Here is a 15945-nt window from a genome sequence, read left to right as displayed (position 1 = left end):
CATCCTAGAGTGTCTTTCACACCTTTATTAACTGCACTCACTCATTAATGCACCGTGATGAGGTATGGCTTCAACTTCACAGCACCGCACATACTTAGTAACATCTTATTCAGTTTTATAACTATAAAACCAAGTAGCTAATTACAGTCTAATGAGAACAAGGTATGCGATCTCAGAAAAAGAACTAAGTGCCTAGATTTGGATATTGATGCCCTTATTCACAGTAGGATCTTGAAGAGTGCTATTTTAAAGTTCCATTAATCCATATTAGTCCTCAAGCCTTCAGAGGGGAAGTTCTTCAGACCTTTGATCATTTTCGTGGCCTTCCTCTGGAGTCACTCCCACAGCTCCATGCCATTTTTCCCTGGGGGCCCCAGGACTGCATGCATTACTCCAAATGGGGACTCACAAGGGCAGAGCAGGAGACACGAGCTCTCCTGCATTTCTGATCACCCCTCTTTTGATGCAGCCCAGGATACAGCTGGCCTTCCGGGCTACAAACACACACTGCTGGCTCATGTCCAGCTTTCTGTCCACTTCGTTCTCCACAAGGCTGCTCTCAATGAGTTCATCTCCCAGTTTGTACACACCTCTGGGATTGCCCTGACTCAAGTACAACACCTTGCACTTGGCTTATTGAACCTTCTTAGGTTCTCATGGGCCTACTTTTCAAGCCTATCTAGGCCCCTCTGAATCCCTCTTTCTTCTATTGTTAGCTTCTTAGCTTAATGTTATCAGCGAACTTGCTTATGTCTAGATAGTAAATAGAGATGTTGATGAACATCAGTGCCAAAACAGATACCTAGGAAACACCACTCATTAGATCTCTACCTGTATCATACAGCTCTGACCACAACCCTCCAGCTGTGACCATTCAAACAATTATTTATCCATCAAATAGTTCAGCCTCCAAATCCATCTCTACAATTCAGAGATAACTACAATTCAGAGATAAGGATGTGATTTAGAACTATGTTGAAGGTCTTGCACAAGTCCATGCAGACATTAGCTGCACTTTGTTTGCCCACTAATGCCATCACTTCATCATAGAAGACCACTAGATTGGTCAGGCATGATCTGCCCTTGGTGAATCTATGCTGGCTGTTTCAGAACACTTCATTACCTTGCATGTGACATAATCCAGCTTCCAGAATAATCTGGTCCATAATATTCCAAGGCACACAGGTGAGGCTCACTAGCCTGTAGTTCTGGGTCTTCCTTTCTCCTTTTCTTAAAAATGGAATTGATGTTTCTCTTTCTTTTGCTGAACAAATCATTGTTTTAATCCTTTGAATGAGGAGTGATGATGCAAATTGTGGACAAAACAAGTATGAGAAGGTTACGTCTGAATCAGGAAGGAACAGGGGGAACGGTGTGAAATCAGCGAATAACAACCCTTCTATCAAACTTGCTGGCACCTCTGTTTCCACAGCATCTCTCCACCTTATTTTCCTTAATTTTGCTGGCAGCCAAAGAGACGTATCCAGCTAAGTACTTATGGGGCTAGAAAAAAGGCTATAAATGAGCTACAGACATCAGATTTGGACACTTTATAAATACTGATCATATCTAAAAATAACCTACTTGCAGCAGACAAGTTGCAGACACTTGGAAGAAAGATAGCGATAAGGCAGGTAAGAGGGTTTTTTTTAGTTATAAGGAATAATTTGAATTCAGTGGAAGGACTGATCTGCAATAACTTCTCTTTATAGAATCTGAATCCTAATACATGTGCACCTAGGAATTACTGTATTTCTCGCCTCTCCAGCTGCTAAAACCTCCTGGAAAATTCTGTAACAGTTTCGACAAAGTATTCTGATCTATTTCGCTATACTTCTAACACAATATGTTAAAAAAGAAAAATCTGGAGAATTTTCTGGAGAAAATTTGTTTGCCTGGCCTGTGATCATTAATGTGTGTTTTTCAACATACTATAGGAACATGACATAACAGTAATCACGCATAAAAAGACATATGCAAAGGAATGATGACCATTTCACTAGAAGAAAATGATACTAAGGAATCTTGACTGTAGAGAGTTGAAAGCTACCAAGAGACTAAAGCTTTGGCAGCTAGGAAGAAAAATAAATTACAGCTTAGAAAAAAAAAATCTACATTTTTCAAGAGCATTTCCAGCATTACATTGATCACATTGACTAAAAAGTGCTCAGATCTGAAAACACAAATGTAAAATCGTGAAAATTTTGGATTTTTATAAGTATTAAAAATGTAGCTTAAAATAATCTGCAATTTTACTCTTCTGCATTGAATATTAGAATCTGACAACAAAGTAACTTATTTTCTACAGTATCATCATGACAGGTATTTCTTTGCAGATACACAATGTTTCTCACGGATACATGATGTGAAGATTTTTATCACATTAATAGCAGTAAAGCATATATATATATTCTAATTCACTTTTTACTCTCCATTGCTGGAATAATTCAGAGCTCTTCCTACTCTTCAGTTTTGAGTTTCTTGTACACATGAGACTCCAAGGAAAAAAGAAATGGAGGACAGGCAAAGCTTAATAGGCTTAAAAATTTCTAATTACCATGACAAATGTGTTCTGTTTCTCCTCAAGCAGCCAGTGATAAATACATTATTCTAATTTAATACCGGTTCATAGATTATGAGTCTCTGGATCACAGAGAAAACAGGAATTGGAGGACTGGTTTCCCAGTGCCTGCATTAAAATGGAAGCTATGACTGTGCTGGGAAAAATAACAGACAATATCAGGTGTTTTCTAATTTTGTTTTACAAATATATAGACCAATACTCATCTAAAAACAGGGGACAGCTCAGCCCTCTGATCTCCTGATTTCAGCAACAACAGGCTATGAGTATGACTGAAATACTTTGTTCTGACTAGAAAGTAGAATGACTTCTAACATCATGTATGCTGGTGGGGAAAGGCTGAACTCCATTGGTATTGCTAGCTGAGAAGGATAAAATTCTAGTTACAAATGTATACTGGCTAACTGAAAGCCTAGGATCACCTCTGAGAATTCTAGTCTCTGCAGTGAAGTCAAGTCTATCAAGCATGTTCCATTCACATTCTGCCATACACAGACTAGGTCAGATTACAGATCATACAGAATAATGTTGCATCCTACTTTATTAAAATTGTTGATACAAAATTTCTCATAATTTATCAGTTTTTTAGTGAAAATCTGGATTGATGAAAGCTGGAGAATGATGCACTTGGAGATACTGAATTTACAAGCACGAATGCATGGGAAACTACAAGCCGACAGTATGACATATAGTCAACAATTTTCACTGGCCTCTTAGCCCTTATCAGATAAAAAACATTCATACAACTATTGAATTAACACCCTCTAAATTAAACTTTTTTTTTCTTCTTCTTTAGTAACTATATGTTATTACAGCCCGAATTGTTCATTCCAGGCTGAAAATTATGAAGGTGAGGCAAGCCTGCTGAAGCGACTCATCCCTTGTTCTATCATCTCAGTGCAGAACTGATAGATATGACAGGGAGTGGGCAGGGACAAACGTCAAAAAGGAAATACAACGCCATGAGAATCTGCCCTCATCCTACAGCAATGAAGATGTGCAAATCAGTAATTTCATAGAATCCTTAGAGTTGGAAGGGATCTCTGAAGTCCAACTTCCCTACAGTGAACACAGACATACACAACTAGATCGGGTTGCCCAGGGTCTTATCCAGCCTCACCTTGAAAGTCTCCAGGGACAAGGCATCAACTTCATCACTGGGCAACCTGTTCTTGTGCCTCACCATCCACACTATCACCACAGACCCTGCTAAGGAGTCTGTACCCTTCTTTCCTGTAGCTCCCCTTTAAAGTCTGCTATCAGGTCACTTCAGATACATTTCCAGGCTAAACAGCCCCAGCTCTCTCAGCCTTATTCTCATACAAGAGGTGTTCCATTCCATGGATCATTTTTGTGACCCTTCCTGGATGTGCTCCAACAGGTCCATGTCTCTAAGGACTCCACATCTGGATGCAGTATTGCAGGTGAGGCCTCACCAGTGCAGAGCAGAAGGCAGGACCACCATCCAAACATTGAACTATTGACCACCACTCTCTAGACACAATCCTACAGCCAATTCTTCATCCATGGAACAGTCCACCCATCAAATCCTTATCTTCCCATCTTCAAGGCCTTACTGAAGTCCAGATAGAGGACATCAGCGGCTCTCTCCTTGTCCATTGATTCTGTGACACCATCATAGGCCATTAGGTTGGTCAAGTAGGATTTGCCCTTGGTGAATTATCAGTGGTACACAGAGATGTAAGATAGAGCTGTCCAAATTGTTAAGGTTTATACATATATGTGTATGTTCTGTGCCAGCATACACAGAAATCTCCACTGTATAGACATCATATCTCAGTATATCCTGATATTCAGAATGTACAACATACTGCTCCTCCGTGAAAAATTGGATATACACGAGTAAATCAGATTTTACATCTTGTATAAAGAGTACAATTCAGATATTTTAAATACAGTATGGAATATTTGAACTCATACTATATGAAACATTTGAAGAGAGCAAGAAGTCAGAAACAACTGCTTTGGACTCAAGATTTTACTGTGAAAAGAAAATGGTTGATATGTAGAAAGAAGTTATGTTATTCCACTTTTTTTTTTTTCCCTCTCATAATTTGTAAAAAGGCAACTTACTAATAGGAAGTTCAACAGAAGGGTTGCCATTATGAATGGGCAAGGGATGGAAGATAGAATAAACAACTTTTATTCCTCACTACCACATAGATCTTACTGATGAGAACAAGGCACGATGTAATGTTTGGAATTATTTCCACCTAGAATTTCTCTGAAAATACCATGTTTTTTGTCTTTCTGTTCCTTGAGATTTATAAAATTGTATATTTCAGCGTAAGCTGCTGTTCTCACCACCCTGAAAACAAAAGGAAGGAAAAAAAAGGGAAAAAAAAAGATAATATTTCAGAGAATATTGAAACAGAATTGTGTTACAAATGTAATTTTTAGTTAATTACCTGTTCAGTATGTTGCCATATCTCCAAGTGGGGCAAAACATGCAATCAGTTTAATCTACTGACCATAAAAGCTCTGGGTATTTTGTGTGTGGATTCCCTTAATTATGATTTATTTTCAAACCATCTATATGAACCCAATTGTTGAGAAATGAGATGATGTTACAGAGCCTTCAGTTACACATAATGCTACGACAACAATAGCAAATTTCATTGGTGCTAGCGCATTAGCGACAATTATGTAACCAGCTGTGTAACTAGCTGTGAGAAGCAATAGTAAAGCACTACCAAGTTTTGAAAATTTGCTGATTCTGACATACTGAAATACAATTTCTGCCAAAATGTGGAGGGGTAGGAGAGGAGCAGAGACTATCCACAGATTGTTAATGCATTAGAAAATATGAACTAGAAAGCACACAATTTTTTGTTGTTTAAAATATAATGTTAATGTTCACATGGCAGAAATTCTACTGATCTAAGTATGTAACATACTTTCGACATAATAGTGTTACATAAGTACTGGTAATCAAATGAACTGATTTCTTAGATAAAGCTTTACCTGAATTGCTATCTATCAACATGAAAGCTTATGGGTGGGTGAGGTGGGGAGCTCTGCTCTCATAACCTACTCCTGCCAAATACTCTATCTGGGCAAATAATATTTGGATTAAATGAAGAGTACAGACATATATCTGCCAAAATCTTTCCCTTCTGTTTCCCATCAAAAATAAATACTTCGCAATATTTGAGCGCAGACATCATGTCTCTTTAAAAACATCTTAAAATGAAAAAAGAGGATTTGTAGCATTTGCTCACATTATTAAAGTTGATGCTAATTATTAAAATAAATCTAGAATGTATTCATTAGCCACCACAGTCTCATCTTAGTTTTATATCCAGCTAACAAAAAAAAAAACAAAAACAAAAACAAAAAAAAACCTTAGTAACTGCAGATTTTCTTTAGCAAACAATTACACCTGTGTTTCAGTGTATAGGACTGTACATAACACACACAAAAAACTCGTACTGAAAATAATTACTAAATAATTTAGGAAAAATTGTCACGTCGATGTCATGCTTCAGACTAAAATACTGAATTCTTGAAAATTGTTTGCTGAGATTTAATGCAATCTGAGCATGAATAACTTGGATTTTTCACTTTAAATGGACAATTGTACAAGAATATTTAAAACATCTAATTCTAGTTGGCAACAGTTTTTACTCAGCACAGAGTAGATTTACAGCCTTCAGGAAAATCTTGCTCTGTAAGCAGAATAAAGTTTTTGCATATGTTCTAGAATTTAGAAGCATTGCATTGAAAGCGATATTAATAATTTAAAAAAAAAAAAAAAAAAAAGAGCACCACTATCTACTCAATTACATATTCTTACAGGTTAATACTTGCATTAATAACTGCATTGCATAAGAGGAATCCAAGTAATTTCTATTTGTTATTAATTCATACATTAAGTTGGGATTAAGAGTTTTTCCTACATTTTTTTTACCTGTGCAGCTTCATAAACAATATCTAGATATACTTAGAATGTGAGTCAATTTTAACTATCACAAAAATAATACAGAAGAACACTTTGTACCTCAGAATGAAAAGCAATTTAAAAAGTCATAATTAAATAGCCTGGGTAAAGCACTTTAACCAACCCTTCCTAATTCAGCCTGAGTACACCCATATTAAGTTAAATTTACTTAGAGTTAAGGCACATTTCTCTGTAATTTCTAAATAATACCCTTTATAGGAAAGTAATCTAGACCTGTTGCATGTATGACCAGGTAACATAAGCACTGTACAAGCACCACACAAGTCCTTTCTTACCAACAACTAAGTACCAATTTGGTAGCTTCAGAATTCCCACTGTTATAAACAAAACAGAGAATTTCCACATTGTTCTGTTTCACTGTAAGAAAATAGCTTTATTTGTGTTTCTGTGAGGATTTTGGTTTGGTTTGAGTTTGTTTTTTTTTTTTTTTGGCAAATAGTTCAAATACACGTTAGTATATAATCAAATATCTTGCCCCTGTTACTTCCTTCTTAACATTAATTCATACCTATAGTGATAGACATGGATACATGGTCAACATGACAGAGATATCCAAGACGTGTATTTAGAATCACAGAATCACTAAGGTTGGAAGCGACCTCTAAGACCATCCAGTCCAATTATCCATCTATCACCAGTATCTCCCACTAAACCATGTCCCTCAGTACAACGTTTCTCAAACATCTCCAGGGACAACAACTCTACCACCTCCCTAGGTAGCCCATTTCAGCTCCTGAACACTCTCTTGGAGAAGAAGTATTTCCTAACATCCAACCTGAATCTCACCCGGTGCAACTCGAGGCCATTCCCACTAATCCCATTGCTAATTACATGGGAGAAGAGATCGACACCCACCTCACCACAACCCTCCTTCAGGTAGTTGTAGAGTGCTATAAGGTCTCCCCTGAGCCTACTCTTCTCCAGACTAAACAATCCCATCTCTCAAAGCCACTCCTTACTAGACTTGTGCTCCAGACTCCTCTCCATCTTTGATGCTTTTCTCTGAACATACTCCATGGCCTTGATATCTTTCTTGTAGTGAGGGGCAATTTATGTTACATGTAATTGATTCCTAAATAACATTACAAAAGCAATTCTGAAACTCTCTTGACAACGCTAAGGCTGGCTAACTTCCTACGCTGTCAGCTATTGTCAGCTATTAAATTTTAAATGTAACAAAAAGAAATCTGTCCAGAAGGGAAAAAAAAATAAAAAATAAAAAAAAATAAAAATCAATAACAGCCTGCAACACTGTTTGGGAACTTCAAGCACTAGAACTTTAACCTACTTCTCTTCATTTTCAGTATGAGTGATTTGATTTCATTAATCATCAAATGAGAACCCATCTCAAAGGAATGTGAAATTGCAACCGTCTTTCATAATCATCGTATTTTAAGAGAAAAGAGCATAAGCCTTGTTTTCTCTGTCTCTTAGAAAGCAATTATGTGCATAACCTAAAAAATACTTCAGTAGTAAAGTGATCGCAGAGTACTTGTTACATGCAGTGTGGAAGTAAATGGTTGTCCCACTCTTTCACCAATTAAAGGATTCACATATATACTTTCCTATCACAAGCACACTGATACAAAAACATGGATATGCCTTAAAACGTAATAGACTCTAATAAATTAGAGTCACTTCTCCTTCCTTAGAGATATTTTTATTTACAAGTATTTGCTTTTTTCCTTAACCATGGAACACAGCTTATAGAACTAGGATTGTTACATTACAGTTCACAAGACTTCACCACTAGCATATTGCACAGTTGACCATCTATGATCACTTTATGTTAGCTACTGTGTATAACAGCTATATCTATTAGATCTTAATTCATAAAGTTCTTTTCAGAATAAAAATACTGTGGAAAATCCTGGGTACAGAATTAAAAATGTTTCATCTTCCTTGATTTTTCTGGGAGTCATATTTTACTACAATTAAAAATACAGGAAAATTCTTTGCCATTGTTATTTAAGAAAATAATAAAAATGGGAGCTTAAGTCAGATAGGGGAAGTATGAAACGAGAAGAAAGATGTCAAGGAAGGAAAGATGAGAATGGAGAAAGGAAAGATGAGAATGGAGAAAGGAAAGATGAGAAAGGAGAAAGGAAAGATGAGAAAAGAGATAGAGGGACCACTAAATGTCATCAAGAATGTTTAACACTGAACACTTTTGCAACAGAAATTATCTATTGGAAACACCTTAACATCTCAGTGCCCTCAACACTTTGCACAAAAAGCAGCCTCATAGCCAGGCTGCCAGCATTGCTTCCTGGCAGGCTTCCAAATTCTCTAGATATCCTAGAAGCTCTTTCCTTTGTAGTTCTGCTCAGAAAGCCAGAAAAGCAAGAAAAGTGAGTTCTCAGTGTCTGAATGGTGGAGTTCTCTGCTGGTGATACAAGTTAGTAACTTTTTTGTAGCCAGAATGATAAAATATCCATTTGTAATTCTTCAGATGGCTGCATTTCAGAGACAGGCTTCTCCTTTATATTGGATTTCTTCTAATTCTCCACGTCCCACTAACCTTTCTGTAAATTAGCTTCAATTAGATTTCACCTTTTCCCATTTTGTGGCACATATACTGGTTAAAAGGAGGAAGATGACTTTTCTGTTGTACTCCTTTACAGAATACTAACGCTTGCTCACTTGTAGTAGAAATACCTATAATACTTATACATTAGAAAAAGGCAGAGCCATTGCAGTAAATTAGTATGTTTTGTCAGTCAAGAAACATAGCTGAAGGAGACAGCACAAAAAGCCGTCATTTAACATGTATTTCAAACTGCTTTGTAGTCTAACTAGTCTTTCACATATTTCAATTGGCCTGAAGACACCACCTATTCTTACAAGTCTTGTTTTGTTCTCTGACTTCCCATGGCCACAGGAATACTATTGCAATGTCCCAGTGATGTATTTCTCCATGAGCAAAGCTTCTGCAGTCATCTTGTGATCAGCTACCCCACTTAGCTTTTCAGGGCACATTGCACTGTGCTCTGCACTGCTTATCTCATCCGATTTTCGTTCATTTATAGTCCATAATGTCATCAAGCTTTTCCAGCATAACACCCAAATTCTCTGACAGTAATTCCCAAATTTGGTTTAATGAGTTGATTTTAAACAGTATTTATATTTGTTTTACAATGTTACAAGTGAAAACTGTAAAATTAATCTCATGACTGGTCCTAGAAATAGTTTTAACCAGACTGCCTTCTCTTTCAGGACCCACTGCTCTAACTCTCAACTTACTGAAAGAGTAATGCTGGTTAGTCTAATGTGAATCTTTCTCTGAACAGGAAGTGAGTACTCCTAACAGCACAGTGCACACTTTCAGCTGGCCTTTGATACTAGAAAGAGAGGGATTCCTACAAAATGAATCCTTTAAGATTCTGGATTTTTTCTATTATTCTTATGTTCCATCTGTGTTTTCCCAAAAGAAGCAGAGGCCTTTTAACAACTCTGCTACAAAGAACGAATAACTAGGTCAATAAGAAAAGTTCACTTGACTAGTCCTTCTTTCCTAGCATTTTTAAATTGTATTTTTATATTTGTTTTTATGCTATGTAAGCTTCTCAGAAGTAGAGCTTTGGGCTGGCAATCTTTAACCCTTTATCTTACAAGGCCCATAAAGTCAATCACATCATATTAGACTGATAATCACTTTGCTTTCAGCTTTAATTATTTGTTTAGTAACTGATGTAATAGCCATGGGTGCTTATTTATTAATAAATGACATCTCAATGGTAGTCTGCAAAATAAAAGATTATGCTTCTGTGCATAACAAAAGGAGAAAAAAAATAAAATTACTTACTTGATTAAGTATATCTTGTTTCTGTAATGCATGCAATAAAGGAAAGAAGACAGATATATTAATGTAGCATAGTAACACTCAGACTTTGTTATCATAAATACTATTTTGGTTGAAAGGTTAGTAATGTAGATGAACAGGCTTAAGACAGAAGACAGAATATCATTATTTTGCATTAGTGCATATGTCAAGTAAATGGTTCAGCTTAGCATTCTAGTCTTGATTAGAGAGTGTAAGCAATTTATTTTTAACCAATCTATGATAGATATCAAAGAAAAAGATAAGGAATTAAATGTTTGTCTCTCTCAGCCCTGTGCACTTTGAAAAAGAAAAAAAAAAATTGTTTGTTGCCAAGAATGGTTGTTATTGAAACCATTTAATCAAAAATGAATGCAATAATAAACACTAGCAAGCACTGTCTCCAAAGTTTCTAATAATCCATTCCTTTTAATAAAGGCTCTGTACTAATTTCCTGCTTTATTCACAAACTGCTGTCAATACTTCCTAATTAGCACTACCTTAAATTATAAACATAGTTATGTTCTCCACATAAATTACACTGATTGAGACAAACTTTAGTTACTAAACTACCAAGAATATCTTTAAAACATTTACAGAGTAACTAAAAGAAGAAAAAAAAAAAACCCACATCAACACTTTGGGAAATCAGAAAGACCCCAGAGAAAGATTAGAGAAAGATTCTTAGAACCATTTTCACTACTTCCAAAAAAGCAAAAGTATTTTGAAGGTGGCAGACGTTTACTGCCATGTTGCATTCATTTTGCTAAACCTGAGGCTTCACCTACCCAGTCAGACCAGACCATGGAATATGCCTTGTGCCATGTACTCACTTTAATAACCTTCTCAGAAATTTCTGTTTCACTGTTTAACCTGAACACTTATATTTATTCTTTTTATCCAGATGCAATCTGTGGCACTCAGGAGCACTTCCCAGATCAAAGCACAGACATGCTATATCTGACTGTCTCAAACCTACACCTGTCTGGCTAAGGTACATCTGTACAAATTTCTCCTCTCTCTGTACTGGTTAAACCTAAAAGCTCAAAATGTGTCTGTAAGCAAGAAATTATGATCCACTCTAATAGAACCATCAAAAAGGATGTGCATCTATTTCCCACTTTGATACAGTCTTTTGCTCGATGTCCTGATTTTTGCCAGCCTACTCAGCACTTGTCTGAAAGCGAAACAGTTGAAATTAGTTAGCTTAGAGAAATACCAAATGTCGGAAAGACTATTTATAAATCACAGCTTTCCAGCAGGGTGTTGTTAACCTACCTGTGCATTCTATGTCAGGCATAAAACCCAGTATAAATTACATATTTGACACTAACATAGAAAAAGGTGGGAAGACAGAGATTCACTAGCATATGAGTTTCAGTAATCTACCTTAGACTGAAAGCTAGCAGAGAGTAAAAGCTACATAAATATAATTCTTACAGTAGATGAAGACCTTCTTATAATCAAATATGTCATTTCCACTAAGCCTAAAAAACACTCATTCAGTAAGATATAAGATAATGGAAAAACAAGCCAGATGACTTCAGGTCACAAGCTTCAAGCATCAACAGCTTTTCTTTTGCTATTTGTGTGCTGTTAAATCAGCTCATGATAAAAAGAAAAAAAAACAAACCAAAAAAACAACCCTGTAATAAAGAAGCAACAGAGTGGAATAAAATCCTCAACCCTTTAAGCAGGAAGAAATTTTTAAAAACTTAACACTTTTTCTAAAGTACACAAATATGCCACATTGCAAAATCTCTATGTTCCATACCATACCTCTATATGTTCCTCAATACCTTTATGTTCCATGCTTATTAGTATTAAATTGGCACCAGCTTTTTGTAGGATATTGAAAAGATTGGAAAAATATTTAAATTTTTATGAGACAAGGATCTAGAAAACAAAGAGCTAAAAAGAAAGCACGAAGCTCTCCTCTACAAAACACAAGAACAAAACAGGATGCTTAGAAGTTTAAAGGGTTATCTACAATGTATGAAAGAGAAAAGCTAAACTGACTTATTTCTGCTAGATCAATAACTTTTTTTTGTCATATCATATCTACTAAAATAATGAAAGGGTGAGTTCTGCTTTTTTTCTTCTTTTTAATTTAGAGATCAAAATTGCATAGTTTAAATAATACACGCAGCACAAGGAGTTCTCATCTGACCAGACAGAATCAACTCTCAAGTCATCCACTACAGGGCTTATCCACATAGCAGGTTTAAGAGATGTCAAAAACACAGAAACATCTGGGAAAAGGCAGTTCTGTCTGTCTATATTCACCCAGCTGCAGAAGAAATATCAGTCACTCTTGCAGCTGATGACACGAAACCTGAACTAATAAATCCTGCTAGATCCAAAATACCCATTTTCTATCTTTTTTTCATTTTGTTATACTCCCTGAAATCAAACTACTACACAGAAAAGTGAAAAAGCCATTGGGCTTAGCTTGGGACCAACACTGTCCAGTAGCAGCCAATAGCTTGACCACTGCTGAGGTCAGTGGGGCCACAGCAAGTTGTTTAATTTTCATTCCCTCTGCCCTTCCATATTCCCACACAATTACTTTACACTTTAAAAGGTTACACTTCACAGAATTGAAACCACTGTACAAGGAAAGAATAGAAGTGAAGATTTCAAAAACAATTAACAATAAATTTAATGTATTTTATCACATACATTCACAGCACAAAGAAAGCAACGGAAATTAAAATTAAAAAAAGTACAAACGCTCAATCATATAAACTTCTTCTAATGAATATGTCTACATTCTAATATGAATCAATTGAAGGTGGTTCTACAGCCTATGCCACATTGAAGACTAAATCAAATGGTCAAAATGTTCCCACCATTTTATAATATATAATTTATGTAAATAAAATAATGAAGATTTAAGATGATCAACTACAAAATCAACTCATACTGCTTTATCAAAACACAAAATATTTTCTTCAGAATGTGATTCAGATGACCAATACTACATTTTGTTACATTCAAAGTATTAAATAATATTTAATTGGTTATATCTGCCTTACTTAACAACAACTGCATACTGAAATGTAGGTACAAGTCACGCTTATAATGGTTAGTACATTTTTCTATTCTGAACTCCATACAATACAAACCTATTTAGAAACACTGATGAAACAGGGTTTTATTTAGCTACATTTTGAATCACATTATTAGGATGTGCTAAACAAATAAAAATTGCAACTGGGGGTTGCAAAATGAAACATTCTGTTGTTTGGGGATTTTTTATTTTTTTTTTTTACCATCCAAAACAGTGTTTTCTTTAGTAGTGACTCTGCAGAGGCAATACCCACACACATTCAATTGAATTCTTTGTTTCATAATACCAGAAAAAAAGAAATTACCCCAAAGGGGATCCCACAAGCAGAAACAATGTAAGAAAAACAAGTTTGAAAAAACATCTTTGCAGACTTTACTTATCTGAGATTTGATAATATTCTTAACATCTCTAACCATCAAAAAGAATTAGAAAGCATATTAACGTTTAGGATTATGGGGTTTATTTTTAACTGTTTTTTTGTTTTAGTTCTTAAATTGTTTATCGATATTACTAAGCAGATGTGTCTACTGTGATGTTTATAAACTTTTAGTTAATAAAAACATTCACATTTTTATTTCCAAACAGACTCAATTACCCTCAAATAACTGATTTATAAAAATACTTCTATTTTAAATCCTTTAACCATTTATTAACACTTTTCCCACCACTCCCAATTATTAAAGAAAGAAGACAAGTTACCCCTTCAGGATTATATTTTGCTAACACACCACTGCCATGGAACTCTTCTAAGACATCCTTAATTTTCTTAGTGGAATCTAGACAAAGAATGAAAAGAGAGACAATTAAAATACAGAAAACTGATTTACATAATGTGAACTGTAATTAAAGGAACACACACAAAAAAACGCTAATAGCTTTTCTCAATGTGCATCACTAATTTTCTCTAGCTATATAAGAGCTGTAGGCATAAAGAAAACGAGAACATACTGTACCCTCTTAACAAATGGTAAAAAATGGTAAGTAAACACAGAAAGCTAAGAAACAAACATTCTTTACTCCAATCTTTAACTGTTGTTAAGCTGCGTGTTTCTCAAGTAGTTGTTTGCAAAGACTATTTCAAGTCCCTTTTCTTGTCCTTGAAACATGAGTCATCTACCAAGCAGGTTCACTCCTAACAGTGCTACTAAATCTCATCTGGCATAGGTGTGAGTGAGCCAGAGGAGCCAGACTATCTATCTATACATATATATACATATATATATACATATATATATATATATTATATATATATATATATATACACATATATATGTATTATATATTATATATATATATATATATAATATATAATACACGTGCCATACTTGAAAGAAATATGTTTTTCTGAAGACTCATCACAGAAAACAAACATTACATCTTTTGCAGACCTCCAAGATACTTTAACAACTGTCAGTCAGAATACCTTTGGTTATTGGCTAACAGAATCATGCTATACTGCAGCAGTTCAGAATTTTTGTTCTCGTTGTTAAAAAATTTCTACTTGCAAAAGAATAAAACAGTTATTTCAGTAAGCTGTCAATACATTTGAATTCACATTAACACATAACCATCTTTTCTAATCTAAATATCAATATTGGAATACAATAAAAATAGATGTAACTCAATTCTGTCTTTGAGATGCAAGACAGTCAAATGTGCATAATGAGCATAACATTGGAGTCAGTCATGAACTAGCAGATGCATTACAAATGAAAACAAGTATATATAACGGCTGGATAGTTATTTCCACAGCAAATATTGAATGGAGAGAAGAAAAACAAAAACTGGGAAATAAGAACAAAAAAAAAAAAAAAAAAAAAAAAAAAGAACATGCTTCTTTAATTTAACATTTAACATTTTTATCATCTACAAACAAGCATTATGTCTATGCAGCTGTAATTAAAATCAAACACTTGTGCTATGTAATTTTTTCCTGAATATCACCTTAGTGCAATCATTAAAAAAGCACGATACATTCCATGATCGAAATATCTGTCAAGAAAAAATGTTTTGTGGATGTAATTACTGCTTTGGTTGTCCCAGAAAAATTGAGAAATTTCCACATTTTGGACACAAGCTGTATTTATTGCAAGCACCGGGCTATGCATTCCACAGCCAAGATAGAACCATTTTTCACAACCTTTTGTTCACAGTCATTCAATCATTATTTCAGTTCATGGGATAGTATCCAAACAAGCACGCATTAAGATGATTTTTTAAACAACAAAAATATGACATATCAATATTTTAAGTCAAACATCAAAGGACAATCTTCTGCATGTACAATTCCTAACAGTTCGAACCTTCTGAAGAAAAACTTATTCTTCTTAGTCTGTAACAGCCAAACTAATACTATAAACATTCCATCTTCAATAAGTTGACCTCAAGATATGACAGTAAAAGTAATCTTCAAGTTTCATTCATTTTTGTGCATAAAAAGCAGAGTCTTGGAAAGTTCTATGCCAACAAAAAAACCTGAGGAACTCCAA

General features: G+C 35.0%; 1 protein-coding gene across 4 annotated transcripts in view; it reads right to left on the bottom strand.

The window, feature by feature from the left end:
- DGKB (diacylglycerol kinase beta) overlaps positions 1-15945 on the bottom strand; it is a gene marked incomplete at both ends in the record, with an annotated part of 296833 nt that overhangs the window by 257275 nt on the left and 23613 nt on the right. For 2 of the 4 annotated variants that reach the window (XM_079538393.1, XM_079538395.1), the window contains 2 exons: positions 10369-10389; positions 14156-14232. In XM_079538393.1, the coding sequence (XP_079394519.1) occupies positions 10369-10389; positions 14156-14232 (98 nt within the window). The remainder of the gene's footprint in view (positions 1-10368; positions 10390-14155; positions 14233-15945) is intronic. The other 2 variants (XM_079538394.1, XM_079538396.1) reach the window with 1 other exon arrangement.

Source organism: Tetrao urogallus (assembly GCF_951394365.1).
Source record: "Tetrao urogallus genome assembly, chromosome: 7".
NCBI classification, from domain to species: domain Eukaryota; kingdom Metazoa; phylum Chordata; class Aves; order Galliformes; family Phasianidae; genus Tetrao; species Tetrao urogallus.
Note: the sequence above shows the minus strand (reverse complement) of the source record. Positions and strands in the feature narration are given on the sequence as shown.